A 13,995-nucleotide genomic window follows, 5' to 3' on the forward strand; every position below is an offset into this window, starting at 1 on the left:
AAGTATCGAGCATCGGATTTACCTTTTAAATGCACGATACATTCATTCGGATAATCCTGTATTTACCGAAAGTATAACAACGTCATCGAGGTAATTCGTGTAACGATGATAAAACAGCTACGTCCAAGTGACTGGTAATCATCTTTCGAACATTTGGCACATTGACAAAATGTTCGCGTTGGAAAAATGCAGTCTCGGATCAGCTCGGTTTTATCAAATTTTACTTCGTTACTGCATACTATGAGGAACGTCGGACGTATGCTGCGCTTGTACTACTGGCGTTCGAACGAGCAAGAAACATTGGTAAATCGAGCTGACTGAGACTAAGACGTCGAAACGTTGGTCCGTTCGTTTCGTAACGCTTCTGTGACACCTCTTCTTCCCTTTGTTCGTCTTGTTCGCATCGCCAAGAATATAGAAATTTCGAATCGTGCTTTTCCAACAATCTCGCTTGGCTGCAATTTTCCGTCTCATCTCGGCTCTGCTCGATTACTTTCGCTACGTACACCTTTTTACGAAGAGAAATGGAATTTGTACCGAAAATAGAGAAACGAGTACCGGAGATGCGCGCGTGTGTGTATACTATAGATTTTCGCAAATTGAAATTTTCCTTAAACGTGTAAACATACGCGATGTACTTGCGTCGTTGACCTGCATACGCGACTATAGCGATCGTAAAGAACGAAACGATCGAATCGTTGATTTATGCGTATAATATTGGAACGAAGATAGCGTGGTTAAAAATAAGTGAAAGATACTTTGGTATCGGATAGAGATAGGATAGAAAGAAGTAATTGCGGATGATGTACCAGCAGTAAGCGGGGAATGCGATATTCAAGGCGAATCGGATAACGGATAGGACCTATGTAGAAAGGTAAACGGTTTACCTCGAGGTTCCACAGGTGCTGTGATTCCCGACGTGTATCGCGCGTCATCGTATCCGACGGCAAGCTCTCGATTCGCTTTCGATTCGCTCTTGCAACGTCCTTCTGTTCCCGGTCAACGTTTCGTTAACGGATTCTTCGATCGCCCGTATCGTTCGCAAAATATCGCGCAAACGCTCGTCGAACTCGTTTCTGTCTCACTTTTAATCAACTTGGCGGCAGTTTCTACATCGACACTTTGTTCCGTCGCACTTTCTAACACGATCGATCTTAACGTAAGAGAGCCATTCCACGGCAACTTTGGCGATGTTTCTTGGACGAGTCTCTTCGATCTTAAATTCCAATCTAGAATCCGATCGATTGCTACGACCTTTTTCTCTTCGGTTTTCCCTTCCTTCAAACAGACCTGTAAACTTTATTCTACTCTTTAATCAGGAACGAGATTACGAATCGTTTATTATCGTTTTCTTTTTACGTTATTTGTCCAACTCGGGTCGGACCAAGACAATTTATAATACGACTCGCTGACATAACGTACCGGGGGGGGGGGGGGGCTTGTGTGTTCGGGATTCAGCGAATCGCACAACAACCGCGGCTAAACTCAGGCCACGTGTTTCGAATCTGCTCGGCTCCCTTGTCACAGCTCGTTTCAACGAGTCATCGTGACTATCCGCCGCAGGTCCGACCAAAAATCGACCGGTCTACCGCCGAACGAGAACGTTTCATCGAACAGAATTCTCTATCGGTATGGCAGTCGAAAATTAGATCGGTCGGTTGAACCTGCCGATCGATAATAAAAAAACAACTGTTTAGTCCTTTCGATCCGTTTGATTCGAAGAAGGAGAAGATTGGCAGGACACGTGACGCTAACGATCGGTCGCGGTGCTCGTTGGGACGATCGATTCGACAAACACGAGGTTGGAGAAGGAGGCGGTTCGACGACGAGAAAATAGTTGGCGATACGAGGCCGTGGATTTTGTTGACGAGATGGATCGGCGATGACGGAACGCGACGAGGCCGTGTGTCCGTTCGAACGGCTTGCGAGGCCGTGATGAACTGTGGACGAACAGGTTTCCCGCTTTCCGCTAGTCTCCGCTGAGCTGGCGGCAGCACCGAGGGCGTCTGCACCTTGGCATCCCCTGCGCGGACGCCACCCCCTAGCCACACGGAACGCGACACGCTCGCGCCGGGTTTTCGGCTGGCACGATCGCTACGAAACGGCTTCTGGGACACGAACCGACCGACTTTACCATTCTACCCTGCGCGCTTCTCTGTCCTTCCAACAGCCACGTCCGATAATTCCCCGGGAATTTTTGTAGAAGAAGGGGGACGACCAAGTTGGAAATTAGTCGAGTTCCAGTTCTGCGAGCCTGATCTGCGATTATTGCGCGAATGTGGTTGACTTTTTATACGATCTGGACATACACCGATCCTAAAAGAGCATTTTCTCTGGTATAATTTCTCTGATGCATGCGGCGGTACTTTATTTCCCAGAAGATACGACTTTATTCTCTTTACGAACGTTTCCAATCGCCAAGAATAAAGAACAACTCTGATTCACAAAAATCTATGAATTTGCGCTATGAATACTCTCGCGCTATGCTTCGATTAATTTGCAAGAAGCTGAAAGAAACTCGATATCCAGCGATTCTACCTCGATAAGAACGAAAAGGATGCTATTCGCTTTCGTAAAGAACGACTTATTTTACTCAGACTCATTAGCTATCGGTCTGTTACGGTCAGCCTTTTATGGCCGATGTTTTCTCGCCCGATCGCTCGTTATTGGTTTTGAACGCGTGCTGCGCGATGTAATCGGTAAGAAGCGATCGTTTCTACAACGTCTATCGTTACGAGATCCGCCGCTTTATAACTCGATTAGACATTCCGCGATATAATAGGAGATTACAGTACGATCGTAACACACCGGCGGCAACTTGTTTGAAAAAACTGAAACGCAGCCAGTTTTATTTTCCTAATAAAGGAGAAACGACTTCGATCACTGATCAAATGTCTATTCGGTAACAACGAATAAGCAGGAATAAGCCGGAATAAGCAGGAATAAGCCGGAATAAGCAGGAATAAGCAGGAATAAGCCGGAATAAGCAGGAATAAGCAGGAATAAGCAGGAATACGCAGGAATACGCAGAAATACGCAGGAATATGCAGGAGAGAGGAAATGGACGACGAGTTGCAAAATTATTACACGGTTCGTAATTCCTAATTCATCGACCGCCGTCGCAATTTCTCCTGGCAGGCTAGATTGAATGGAGGCTCGTTAAACTCCGACAAAAGCTCGATGCAAAATGGATGTATGCGGGCGTGCAGTCGTATCACGAGTCATTTATCAATTCGAATTACTCGCAGAGTTTCGAGCGAATCTGGTGAATTTGTCGCAACTTGGACGTCGATTTCCTTCCAAATATAGGCATATCGATGGAACAAAAGGAACAACGACTGTGAAAAGCGTCTGCAACGTTGTTTCGCTTTGAAATATTTCGACGAAACTTTGCCAGATACGCGCGACAAGTTTTCCGAACTCGATCACCCAGTGGCTTTCTTATTTCCTCTTTCGTTTCCTTTTCGTTTCATTCCCCTCTTATCTTAAAGCGCGTAGAATCTGTCAGCCTTCGCTCCGACACACCCATCCGATTCGTCGATTAACATCTTCTAAACGATCGCCGAATAATCGACGAGCAAATAACTTCCCGCGTTATTAGCCACTATTAGCGTATAATAATAAATAGCGTATAATGCTAAAAGGGGGGGGGACGGGGTAGCGTATTGAAAAACTGTAACTGTAACTGTAACGATAGCAAAGTATCGCGTGATCCACATCGCGAAATCGAACAAATTATTATTATTAATCGTCGTTTATAAAGAATTTGCATATCTCTATGATTGGTCGATTGTAGGGAGGACGTATCGACGCGACCTCGTTTATTTTCCAAAATAACCGTGTGCCGCTATTCGATAAATATCGACCAACAACGGGCCATCTTTTAAAAAGTGTTTTAAAAAGTAAAAGTGGGCCGAGGGCAAGGGTTTAATTATCGCGCTAATTGAACAATCTCGAGCACCGGTTGATCGAGAGCTTTTAAAAAGAATCATCCTGCGCTCGCCGATCGAAAAAGAAGAGAGAACGTGAGAGAACGTGAAACGACGCGATGGCTTGGAGGATCGAGTGGGAAAAGCACTCGGGAATTAGGTCGCCGCGCCGGTGTGAACGATGGGCCATCATTAAAACGACAGTAATTACGAAGGTCTGAGGATCGCTGGGAAACAGCGTTCGAGGAGTGGACCAACGATCGACGAGCATGCAAAGATCGACCGATTCTCAAAGCTTACGTAACGTTGCGGCTTTGATCAAACCGAAGCGACGTTTCGCGCTCAACGGAAGAATCGTCGTTCCGGTTGTTTCGCTGGCCGCTATCGACGATGAGAGCAGATATCGAACATCCGTTACTAGCAATAAGTAGTGGAATTTGATGCTACATAGGCAAACTAGGTCGTCGACGACGCCTTTGCCAACTTTTATCTTAACGAAACTTGAATTAATATATCTATACCGATAGATAGATAGATATGAGAGAGAGAGAGAGAGAGAGAGAGAGAGAGAGAAAGAAAATAAAAAATATTTTCGTAGGAAAGTAAAATCGTAAAATCGATGGATCGATAGAATGACAGATTCCTCTTCTTTAAGCTTCATCATAATCCAGTTTATTAAGTGCTCCTGTATTCGCGCAATACCATTATATAAACTCTATTTACATGCATACTTGTACGGAAATATGACACAAAGGAATCCGCGACGTGCTTATTCCATAGAAATTCAAATTGAAAATCTCGTCGAGTGACCACATTTTTCTTCTTTTTTCCTATTGAAGCGACGAGGCGCTTGTCATTTGTCGTAATTTGGTAATTAACCGCTCGATAAGGATAATTAAGGGCCATGACGCTTGAGAAGCTCGCTCTGTTACAACGTCGTAATATCGATACAATATAATACTATTGCCAATTACGAGTATGACAAAACGGCGCAAGCATCGAACCGAAGGTAGAGTCGATGTAATTAACGATTCTTAAAAAAGTGTCTAACCGGTTTACAGGTTCGGTCGAAGGATTTCGATCTTTTAAACTGTAATACTATGTGTGTGCGCGCGTGTGTACACAGATACATCGTTGCAGCGATATCAAAGTTGGCTAAGTTAATTTCCAACAGAGGCTATTCTTCCGAATCGAATTCATGTGTAATTCTTAAGAGAAATCGATTTTAAAGTCCTATACGCAATTTAGGAAGACTTTCGAAAGTTTAAACGATTCGTAAACTTGGCCTTTGAAAGTACGTGAAACGCGATTCGCAATATCGACGTGACTTTCGCCCTTAATAAGTTGCCGACGATACCAGCTTCCGATCGTCCCATTAGTCGTTTCTTATAAAATACTAATGAAACGAACCAAACGACACAGTCGTGGCTTGGATAATGGCTGTACGATAAAAAGAGGTAGAACGATGAAAAGAACAAGAAAGGAAAGTAAAATATCAAAACAGCCGACAAACGTTTTACAACAACAACAACAACAACGACGACGACGACGACGACGACGACGACGACGACGACGACGACGGGGCAACGATTCGCTGCATTTGATATTTGGCTTTGCGTAAGTCGTTGATCGTCTTACGTAAGTACTTACATCGATTAGATTACAACGAGCATGTATCGTGAGATTGTCTTTCTTCGCGATGATTACACGCAGTTAATCGAATAATTTTTCGCTAGAACGGTCAAGCACGAGTAACAAAATGTACAACATCGAAAGATCGTTTTGGTCAGCAAACGTGCTTACAGACGGTAGTACTGTAATAAAGTCACAGACAACGGTTTTCGCGACGAAACAGTTTTAATATGGAATCGCGTGTTTTTTGCAAAAAAAAAAAAAAAAAAAAAAAAAAAGGAAAAAAAGAAGGAGAAAGAGAAAAGGAGAAAAAAAAAGAAAAAGAAATAAAGAAAGAGAGAAAACAAATGTCATTAACCGTACTGTCAATCTTTAACGGAAAATTGCAACTTTAAAGATGCGGACGTTTTTGTCGCGTCCAAGGATCGACTATACGTATATGTACCAGAGATTTCCAAATCAGATCGTTGATCGAAAACGCTTCACGCGTGTGATCGTCGGGATCCAAGGGCATAAAGCAACGTAAATTTGATTAATCCACCTCGATAATTCTTATTACGGATTTAACAATAGTAATAATAGTAATAGTAATAATAATAAAAATAATAATAATAATAACAATAATAATAATAATGATAATGACGATAGCGATAATGATAATGATAATAGTAATAATAATAATAATAATAATAACATAATATAATATAATATAATATAATATAATATAATATAATATGATAATCGTAGCAATTATAATAATAAATCGTCATTTAGAATTATTGTACATCGATATATTATATATTTAATATAATCTATTTGATATATTCTATATTAATATAAACTTCTATCTCATCTTAATTAAATTCTTAAATCTTTATATTCATTTTTTTTTCTTTTATCACCTGCCAAGAGTAAATTCTGGCAACACGAGCGAAAAACACTTACATGTTAACGAGGGGAAAGAAAATACCACCAGAGCGTCTTTTTTTTTCTCTTCTTGTTGATCTTCTTTTTACATCATAATTCCACCGTACGTAACGCCGTGTCCCGAGAATATCTCGTTTCTTCTCACTTAGATAGATCAAAAATAATCGCGTGCCCTTATCGCTTAAATTCGCGCAAATGAGACGACAATGAGAAAGAGGAAATCAAAAAAAAAAGAAAAAAAAAAGAAAAAATAAATTACCAACAGAAGAAAAAGTGCAACAAAGACGACAAAATCGTTACTCATTCGACACGGTGTTACTTCGTTTAAACATTTGCTTTTTCTTCTAATTTTTTTTTTTTTTTTTTGTTTTTGTTTCTTTTTTTCTTTCTTTTTTTGCAATTGACTTGTGAAATATTCTTCTTTCCATCCTGGAAACGTTCGTATCCTGCCCTCCGGATAATCGCGCGATAATTAAATCACATGCTGAACGTGTGATTAGAAAAAACGACGGTGCTAAAAAGGACTAGAGACTACGTTAGAATTAGTAAAAACGAGACTAAACTTTAAGCGATACCACATGTGTAATAATAACGCGTTTTCATAAAGAAACGTTATCATTTCCCTCTTACGATTTTTTGTACTTTTTTGATTAGGGTTCGTTATTTGGCCGAGCTAGTTACCATTAAATCTTTGTCCATTCGCGAATACCTCGTATTACGGTATATGCGTATATACATATACATATACATATACATGTACATATACAGTGTATACAATTGTGTATTATATACACTCACACACGCCAGTCGTATAATTTGGTACTTAAATAGTACCACTTGTCTCTCTCTTCTCATATTCGCCTTTTTCTTTTTACCTTGTTTTATAAAAGTTCTATTTTACTGCTACGTTCGTGGATGGCTACGCACCATCCGTTCGATCGATCCACTCGCACAATGTCGCTCTTTTCTTATTATAATATTTTATTTCCTTCTTCGCATTCTTCATTCTCGTCTTCGTTTTCTCCTACCTTTGCTTCTTCTCTTTCCTCCTCGTACTTCCGCTCTAAATATTCTTTCTTCGTTTCCGTTCACGCACAACAAAGTACAGCTTAATTGGTACTTTGTTTACGTTTACACATACCGGAACCGGCCACGGAAAAACTACAACGCTCCGCTCTGCCTCTAGTCGGACAAAAGTGTCGTTGTGATTCGACTTCGCCGTCTCACTTTTACATTAATATTAACACAGCTCAGAGTTGACGAATGATCGAAGGACGATTACAGAATTATTTTTACCGTCCTTGGGTTTACTTATCTTTAAAAATCACATGATCCGTGCCAGAATCTTCGAGTACTTTCACACGTATGATCAGACAAAGACCCAATGACCTTTACAAACATCTACCGTATATTCTTCGTCGAATATCTTTTTTTCTCTTTTTCCCCCTCCTCTTCTTCTTTTTTCTTTCTTTTTCTCTTTTTTCCCCTTTTTTGTACAACTAACAAACGACAAGATCCTTTTATCCTTTATTCCTTTACTTCTTATAAATATAATAACACCGATGTATTTTGCGCAATTTATGTGACACGTTTCGTCAAAACAACCAGAAAACAAATTATCAATCTTCTCTACATTGAGTCTGCTTAATTTGCAACTTCAACGTGACACTTCCCTTTTACCCTATTTTCCATTCATGGATTTTAAATCCAAAACATACAATTCAATTATTCGTACATATTTTAACATCGAGATAGAAACCGAAACTTTATCTCTCAAAGTGTCTAACGAGATCAGAAATTGGATCCAGATCTATCGAAACTGACACGCAAAAGCAGAACAATATCTACCACACGTATTTCGAATTTTTATCGCTTTATCAACTTCCAGTCTACTACCAATTCTTAACTCCAAGAAACTCAGAGAAATTACAATCGAATCGCTAATGTTAAGTGACATGCTGACTGTTGCATTTTCCCCTTTAAATAATGAAAATAAACATACGCTGATTATATATAAGCGTCAGAAACTAAAAACTCTGTCTTGAGGTTAATATAATTACTTACAGATGACTTTAACACTATTGGTGGTTATCGAATGACGTTAAGACGTGAATATGCGATTATATCTGGCATTATGCAGGCTTCGCTGCTTCGTGAACATGACTACGATCGAATGGAGATTAAGGTAGAATTGATGTTTTGGAAGGTAAGTTATGACCTTCGTTTGGTCGCCGCACGTTGAAGGAACTCTTATTAATGTCAGGGGCACAACAGTTTAATAACTTTCTAGTTATAAACATATTGTGAAGATTAATATTACATATTTTCAATAATAGTCAACTTATCAAGAGGGAAAACTAACTCTAATAGAAACGATATTAGCTGTAACAAAAATTTCACTTGTTAACTTACTACTTTGATACCCAGAATCGCACTTTGGCAACGAAACTACTTATTACGCAGTCTCTTGATTAAATAACAATAAAATAATACAGCAACTATTTGTAAAGATGAATAAACATCCGATATAATTAAGTAATACGAATCGAATCGAAATTTTAGACGTTCAGTGGTTTAGTGGTTCAGTGACCGATATTAATGTACAAAGATCATTTAAAAATGATACATTGCCAATGAATGTGTGTGTGTGTGTGTGTGTGTGTGTGTGCGCGCGCGCGCGCGCGCGTGCGTGCGTGCGTGTGTGTGTGTGCGCGCGCGCGCGTGTGTGTGTGCGCGCGCGCGTGCGTGCGTGTGTGTGTTATAACATTCATACACTTCTTTCTGCTGTATTCAGCAGAAATTTACGAATCTCTGAGATCTTGCGTTACAATTAGTTTTGGACAAATCATAGAAAAAGTCTTCTCGGTTGAATTTCGATAACTTAAAACATTCCACCTTGTTATTCATCTTCTGTGTCTCCATCGCTACTGTAATCTTGTAAAACTGCTGGTCTCAAAAATGGTGCGTTGTTAGTTTGACTGTAACGACAAAAATTAATTTACATCTATATATAGACCGAAATCTAAATCGAACGAACGGAATTTAAGGAAAGGAATAAAATTACTCACGCGAGTCTCCGATAATGATTTAGCCATTCTTCTAGCATTTGTGCTACTAATAAGGGTCTTTTGTGTAGTTTTTGTTGCGCAACAAGGATACCACCTTCAGTCCTGCATACATCGAGCCATTCCTTTAAAATAGATTCTTCTCGGCCTACTTCTTCTAGACTCAAAAAATGTATTGGTAACAGTTTATGTTCTCGGTCCATTAAAGGCATGAATGTAGTCTGCATCTGTATTTGTAGCTGTTGAAGTGGACCATTACCACCACCCAAGCCTACACCACCGTGAGATGAAAGAGGTGGTATTCTAGACGATGTGTATGGCTCGATGGGAACTAAAGCCGTGAAATGACCACGTGTATAACCCAAAGCAATAGGTGAGCGAATACAAAATGAAGGTTCCCATAAAAGTGGAAGATAAACACCTTCGAATCTTGCATAACCTGTATGAAAATATTTTATTTAATTATGTATAAATCTTATGAATAATGTTACTTTTGTCGCCATCGATACTCACCTATATCTTCCCCTCTAAAACTTTTAACGTATTTAACGCCATAAACAATAATAGGTCGCCTTAAAATATGGGCTAGAGCAAATACGTGTAACTGCTCTAGAGCACTTCCTGGTTGAGCAGCTGTTGCTAATAAGCTTTCCCAATCTTCTTGCCATTGAGTCTCTTCTAATGTAAAATCCAACATTCTAGATGCTTGAGACGCTTCGTATTCTCTCCATCGAGGATAGAAACTAAATCAAGAAGAATAGATGTGTTGTAAAACAATATTGTAACAAAAATTGACGTAAGAATCGCTTACAATTGACCAGCTTGTTGTAAGGTGTCAGCAAGAGCTCTTCTTAAAGCATTATCTCGATCAAAAACGCCCCAAGTAGCTTGCATAGCCGAATCTAATAAACAATCGCCGGCGGATCTATTCCAAAGTGCATGCAAACGACTTCCTAAACGTTCGGTAATCTCTAAAGACCAATTCAGCGCTGGTGGTTCTCCGCCACCACCTTCTAATTGTTGTTGAGCTTCTTTATCTAATAACTCTTCCAACATCTGTTCTTGCACTATACTTGGTAAATCTTCAACCTAATAAGTAATTTTCTGCTTAAATATTATTTATATAACCTATGTTACATCTAGGGATCGATATCTTTAACAGAATAATATCTCTAATATCCCATAATGTCCCAAAGAAAGAATTATAATGTTATAGTAACCTCAGCAGGCAAAGCAAATGTAGCTATATCAGTGACAAAATAACATGGGAAAGAACCCTTGCGTAACCGGATACTATTAGTGACATGTCTGCGAATTTGAGCAGCCAAATCTGGTGCGACATAACTTGGTACTCTTTTTACTCCAGATCCAGAACCCTCGATTTGTGATAATAATGTCGCTAGTATATCCTCCCTTTGAAATCTGTCAAAAGTATAATAAAATTGTGTAAAGAACAATTTGAAAACTTTGTGTCTTTCTCAATGATAGTTGATTTACTTTTCTACACGTGTAATGAACAAGTTGAAACATCGCCAAAGAATATATACACTCATGTAATTATATAAAATAAGCTAAAATAGCTTCATAAAGAAATCCTTTGTCAAAAATTACTTCCCACAGACCTAATAGCTAAATGTACTAAGGTATGTCCAACATCAAAAGCACTACTTCTATTTAGAAGCAGAACTTCTGAATGCGTCAATTGACGAGCAGGATCACCACCACTTGCCAAATAAGCTTCAACAGGAGCATTGTCACCTTCCACAATGCCAAGACACGCATTTAACCAGCACCAATCGGTATGACGCCTCAACTGTTTTAGTCTACGCTCATAGTCACAATTATTAGGGGATTGAGGAGTTGACAAATTGTCATTTCTGCTATCAGGATATCTATGTGAATTCCTACAATATAAGAAAACTTATAATAAACTCGAATATTCGTCGCTATTATCTCGCTAATATCTACCAATCAAATTCAGATTAATAGACAATCATTCTGTAAAAAATGTAAAAAATGAATTTACCTTCGTCCCACAGCCAAATTCTCATCCCTCTGGGTTTGATGAATATAAGGTGCATGAGGCGGAGAAGGTAAGTTACGCTGGCTATGATCTCTTTCTGGGCTTGGTAAAATAACACCCATGTTATTGGTTGTTCTGTCTCTTCTATCTTTTTCTTTAGGATTACCACACATCACACACTTTGTGGCTTTTGGCCAATTTTCATAAGTACACACAAGACAAGACCACTTCTCGGGATGTAAATTTGCTTGTAAGTTATAATATCTTTCTGGGTGTAGGTTTATTGGAGGAGGATTTGATCCTGAGTTTGGTGGTGGATCTCCTAGCCTAAGAGGTGCTAGCTGTTCGTGCAAATTCGAGGCTACGGAGTGGATTGACTGATTGAGACCTGTAGGTTTCCTATTTCCACACTGAACACAACGTGTGGTATTTTGATAATTAAGATAGGTACACATTGCACAAGACCACTTTCCCAATGGTACATTCTGACAACTAAGATTGTAAGAATCTGTTGGACTTAAATGAGTTACTGGACCAGATGCGACGTTTGATCCAGACCTTTGTGGGCTTGGATCTCGTAGGCGGTAAATATCCTCCCCTAATAAAGGCTTGGCACCCCTGCACATTGTGCATTTCAATGATGAAGGCCAATTCTCGTATGTACAATATTCACATGTCCATTTTGACTCCTGTTCCTCAAGCCTGCTATTCATTTTCTCTATATGGCCCTTTATTGTGTGAATATTATTGTCTTTAATGCATAGACAATGTGACGTTCATACACTACTTAAAAATATTTATAAAGCATAAATGTGGTGTCAAAAGTTACATTAAATACTTGTTAAATTGTTATTGCATGTAATAAAATTTTTCATATTTTGTGTCATAAAATGTGACGCAAAGATAATTTCCATAAATATTAGTGATATCATGTACTTGTCATAAAATGAAGTTCATGTCATGTGGTAAACATGTTGATCGTATGTAGGAAAATAAAAGCTGCCACAGTAATGTAAATGTAGACAGCTACCAAAATCTGCAAAGAAAAAAAGAAAAGGTATAACTAATGAAGAAAAGAACATGACGTGCATAAACAAATGTATATAACATTAAACGAAAGCAAGCATTGTCAACATTATTAACAAAGTTCATTTCGTAACCTTAACAAAAGGGCACACATCCGCAAAATAATATAAGGTAAGAAAAAGCTCGTTAAGAGCTCCTTTATTTACATTGGATAGACATTAATCACATGCAAATAATATATATGACGAGAATAATGACAGTGTGCGAACGAATGTTTCTAGGGAAGCGTGACATTGTATTCGTTGGCGAAGCCAAACGTTTCAAAACCAAAACGCGGTAAACTGTAATCGAGGTTTAAAATGTGACTGACCTCTGTAAGCTTTTATGTCGTGCAAGCGTCGCGTCAAGGATAAATGTGAATACAATATCCGGAACAAAGCAAAGCTTATAACACGTGATAGATCGGAATTGGGGCTACCTGGCGAAAGTCGAGCCTGGTGTCCCGAAAGTTGGTGTCACGCGCGAATAAGCTCCATCGAAGTACTATGCGTCGGTCGATCGCTGCGAAATTGACGTGAGGATAGTCGTCGATCCGCAGGAATCACACACTGCGTCCAACAGCCCACTTTAATTGCATTTAAACAATAGAAAAGGTTAAGACGCACAGTCGCGTGATAAATTTTTCGCGAGAACGAAAGCCCGCGTCTTCTCTATTTGCGTTAAAATCCTTAGTACAATCCTCTTCCCCACCGACGAAGACCCGAGGCACGTCACTCGTCGAACGGGTGAAACGCGACGAGTGAAACGAAACGAGAAACCTTTCTCTGCACTCACTCACTCCTCCAAAACAGATGCGCTATCTTTCTCGCGGCTGCACTTTGCGCCTCTTTTCTTTTTACAAATCGAACGCAGTCATGATGTTTTCCTACGATACTGGCATGCAAAACTGCGGACGTCGTTGAGAAAATAGGTTTTGACAATCATTCGCAAACAGATGTCAGTACTACCAACGTCACTTCATCTGCAAAAACTCGACATTTCACGCAGTTACGTCACGCGGTACATTCACGGGCATCCTAACCACAACCTGCTCATTTCTCTCAAATTAACCCATTCGCGAAGGTGATTAACAAATGTACGCGAATAATTTCCTCGTAAAATATCACAAATAGTTCCGAATATTTTCTATTATGGTTATACTGGTAATATCATGTCAGCTTCCGGTTTTTAAGATGCGCTACGATTCTTTCTTTCTTTCGTTTTTGGATTTTGTACCGATTTCAAAGCGTTCTAGTACTTTTCTGACTTATAAAAATATGTAAATTCGCCGAGATATAAATATTGTAGAAGCAATCGCCGAGTGGCATAATTATGGCATATAATAGTCATAATA

The 13,995-nt window shown here is 39.5% G+C and overlaps 2 protein-coding genes across 5 annotated transcripts in view; both read right to left on the reverse strand.

Annotated features, from left to right (window-relative positions):
- The window catches only part of LOC100645563 (octopamine receptor beta-1R), a 56,602-nt gene extending 54,520 nt beyond the window's left edge, over nt 1–2,082 (reverse strand). The window contains exon 1 of one of the 3 annotated variants that reach the window (XM_048408014.1): nt 888–2,082. The gene's annotated coding sequence lies outside the window, so the exon portion shown is untranslated. The remainder of the gene's footprint in view (nt 1–887) is intronic. The other 2 variants (XM_048408013.1, XM_012310827.3) reach the window with 2 other exon arrangements.
- Nucleotides 2,083–9,335: 7,253 nt separating this feature from the next.
- Nucleotides 9,336–13,221, reverse strand: LOC100644296 (ubiquitin thioesterase trabid). 2 transcript variants are annotated; one of them, XM_012310829.3, is made up of 8 exons: nt 13,081–13,221; nt 11,580–12,612; nt 11,176–11,457; nt 10,774–10,975; nt 10,365–10,642; nt 10,067–10,296; nt 9,557–9,992; nt 9,336–9,466 (listed from the first exon to the last, which is right to left on the reverse strand). In XM_012310829.3, exons 2-8 carry the CDS (start codon nt 12,287–12,289, stop codon nt 9,388–9,390), a joined length of 2,217 nt encoding a protein of 738 aa, XP_012166219.1. In that variant the 5' UTR covers nt 12,290–12,612; nt 13,081–13,221; the 3' UTR covers nt 9,336–9,387. The 2 variants fall into 2 exon arrangements, with proteins under 2 accessions (XP_012166219.1, XP_012166220.1); XM_012310830.3 differs by having other exon boundaries at nt 12,973–13,109.
- Between the last annotated feature and the right edge of the window lie 774 nt (nt 13,222–13,995).

Source organism: Bombus terrestris, chromosome 8 (assembly GCF_910591885.1).
Source record: "Bombus terrestris chromosome 8, iyBomTerr1.2, whole genome shotgun sequence".
Lineage (NCBI taxonomy): Eukaryota > Metazoa > Arthropoda > Insecta > Hymenoptera > Apidae > Bombus > Bombus terrestris.

Excerpts from the sequence above, each read along its gene's own strand:
- LOC100644296 (XM_012310829.3), bottom strand. The coding sequence starts at position 12,289 with ATGAATAGCAGGCTTGAGGAACAGGAGTCAAAATGGACATGTGAATAT. Across the intron at positions 10,976-11,175 it reads TTAGTACATTTAGCTATTAG|ATTTCAAAGGGAGGATATAC; the intron begins GTCTGTGGGAAG and ends TACTTTTGACAG. Across the intron at positions 9,467-9,556 it reads AATCATTATCGGAGACTCGC|TCAAACTAACAACGCACCAT; the intron begins GTGAGTAATTTT and ends TTGTCGTTACAG.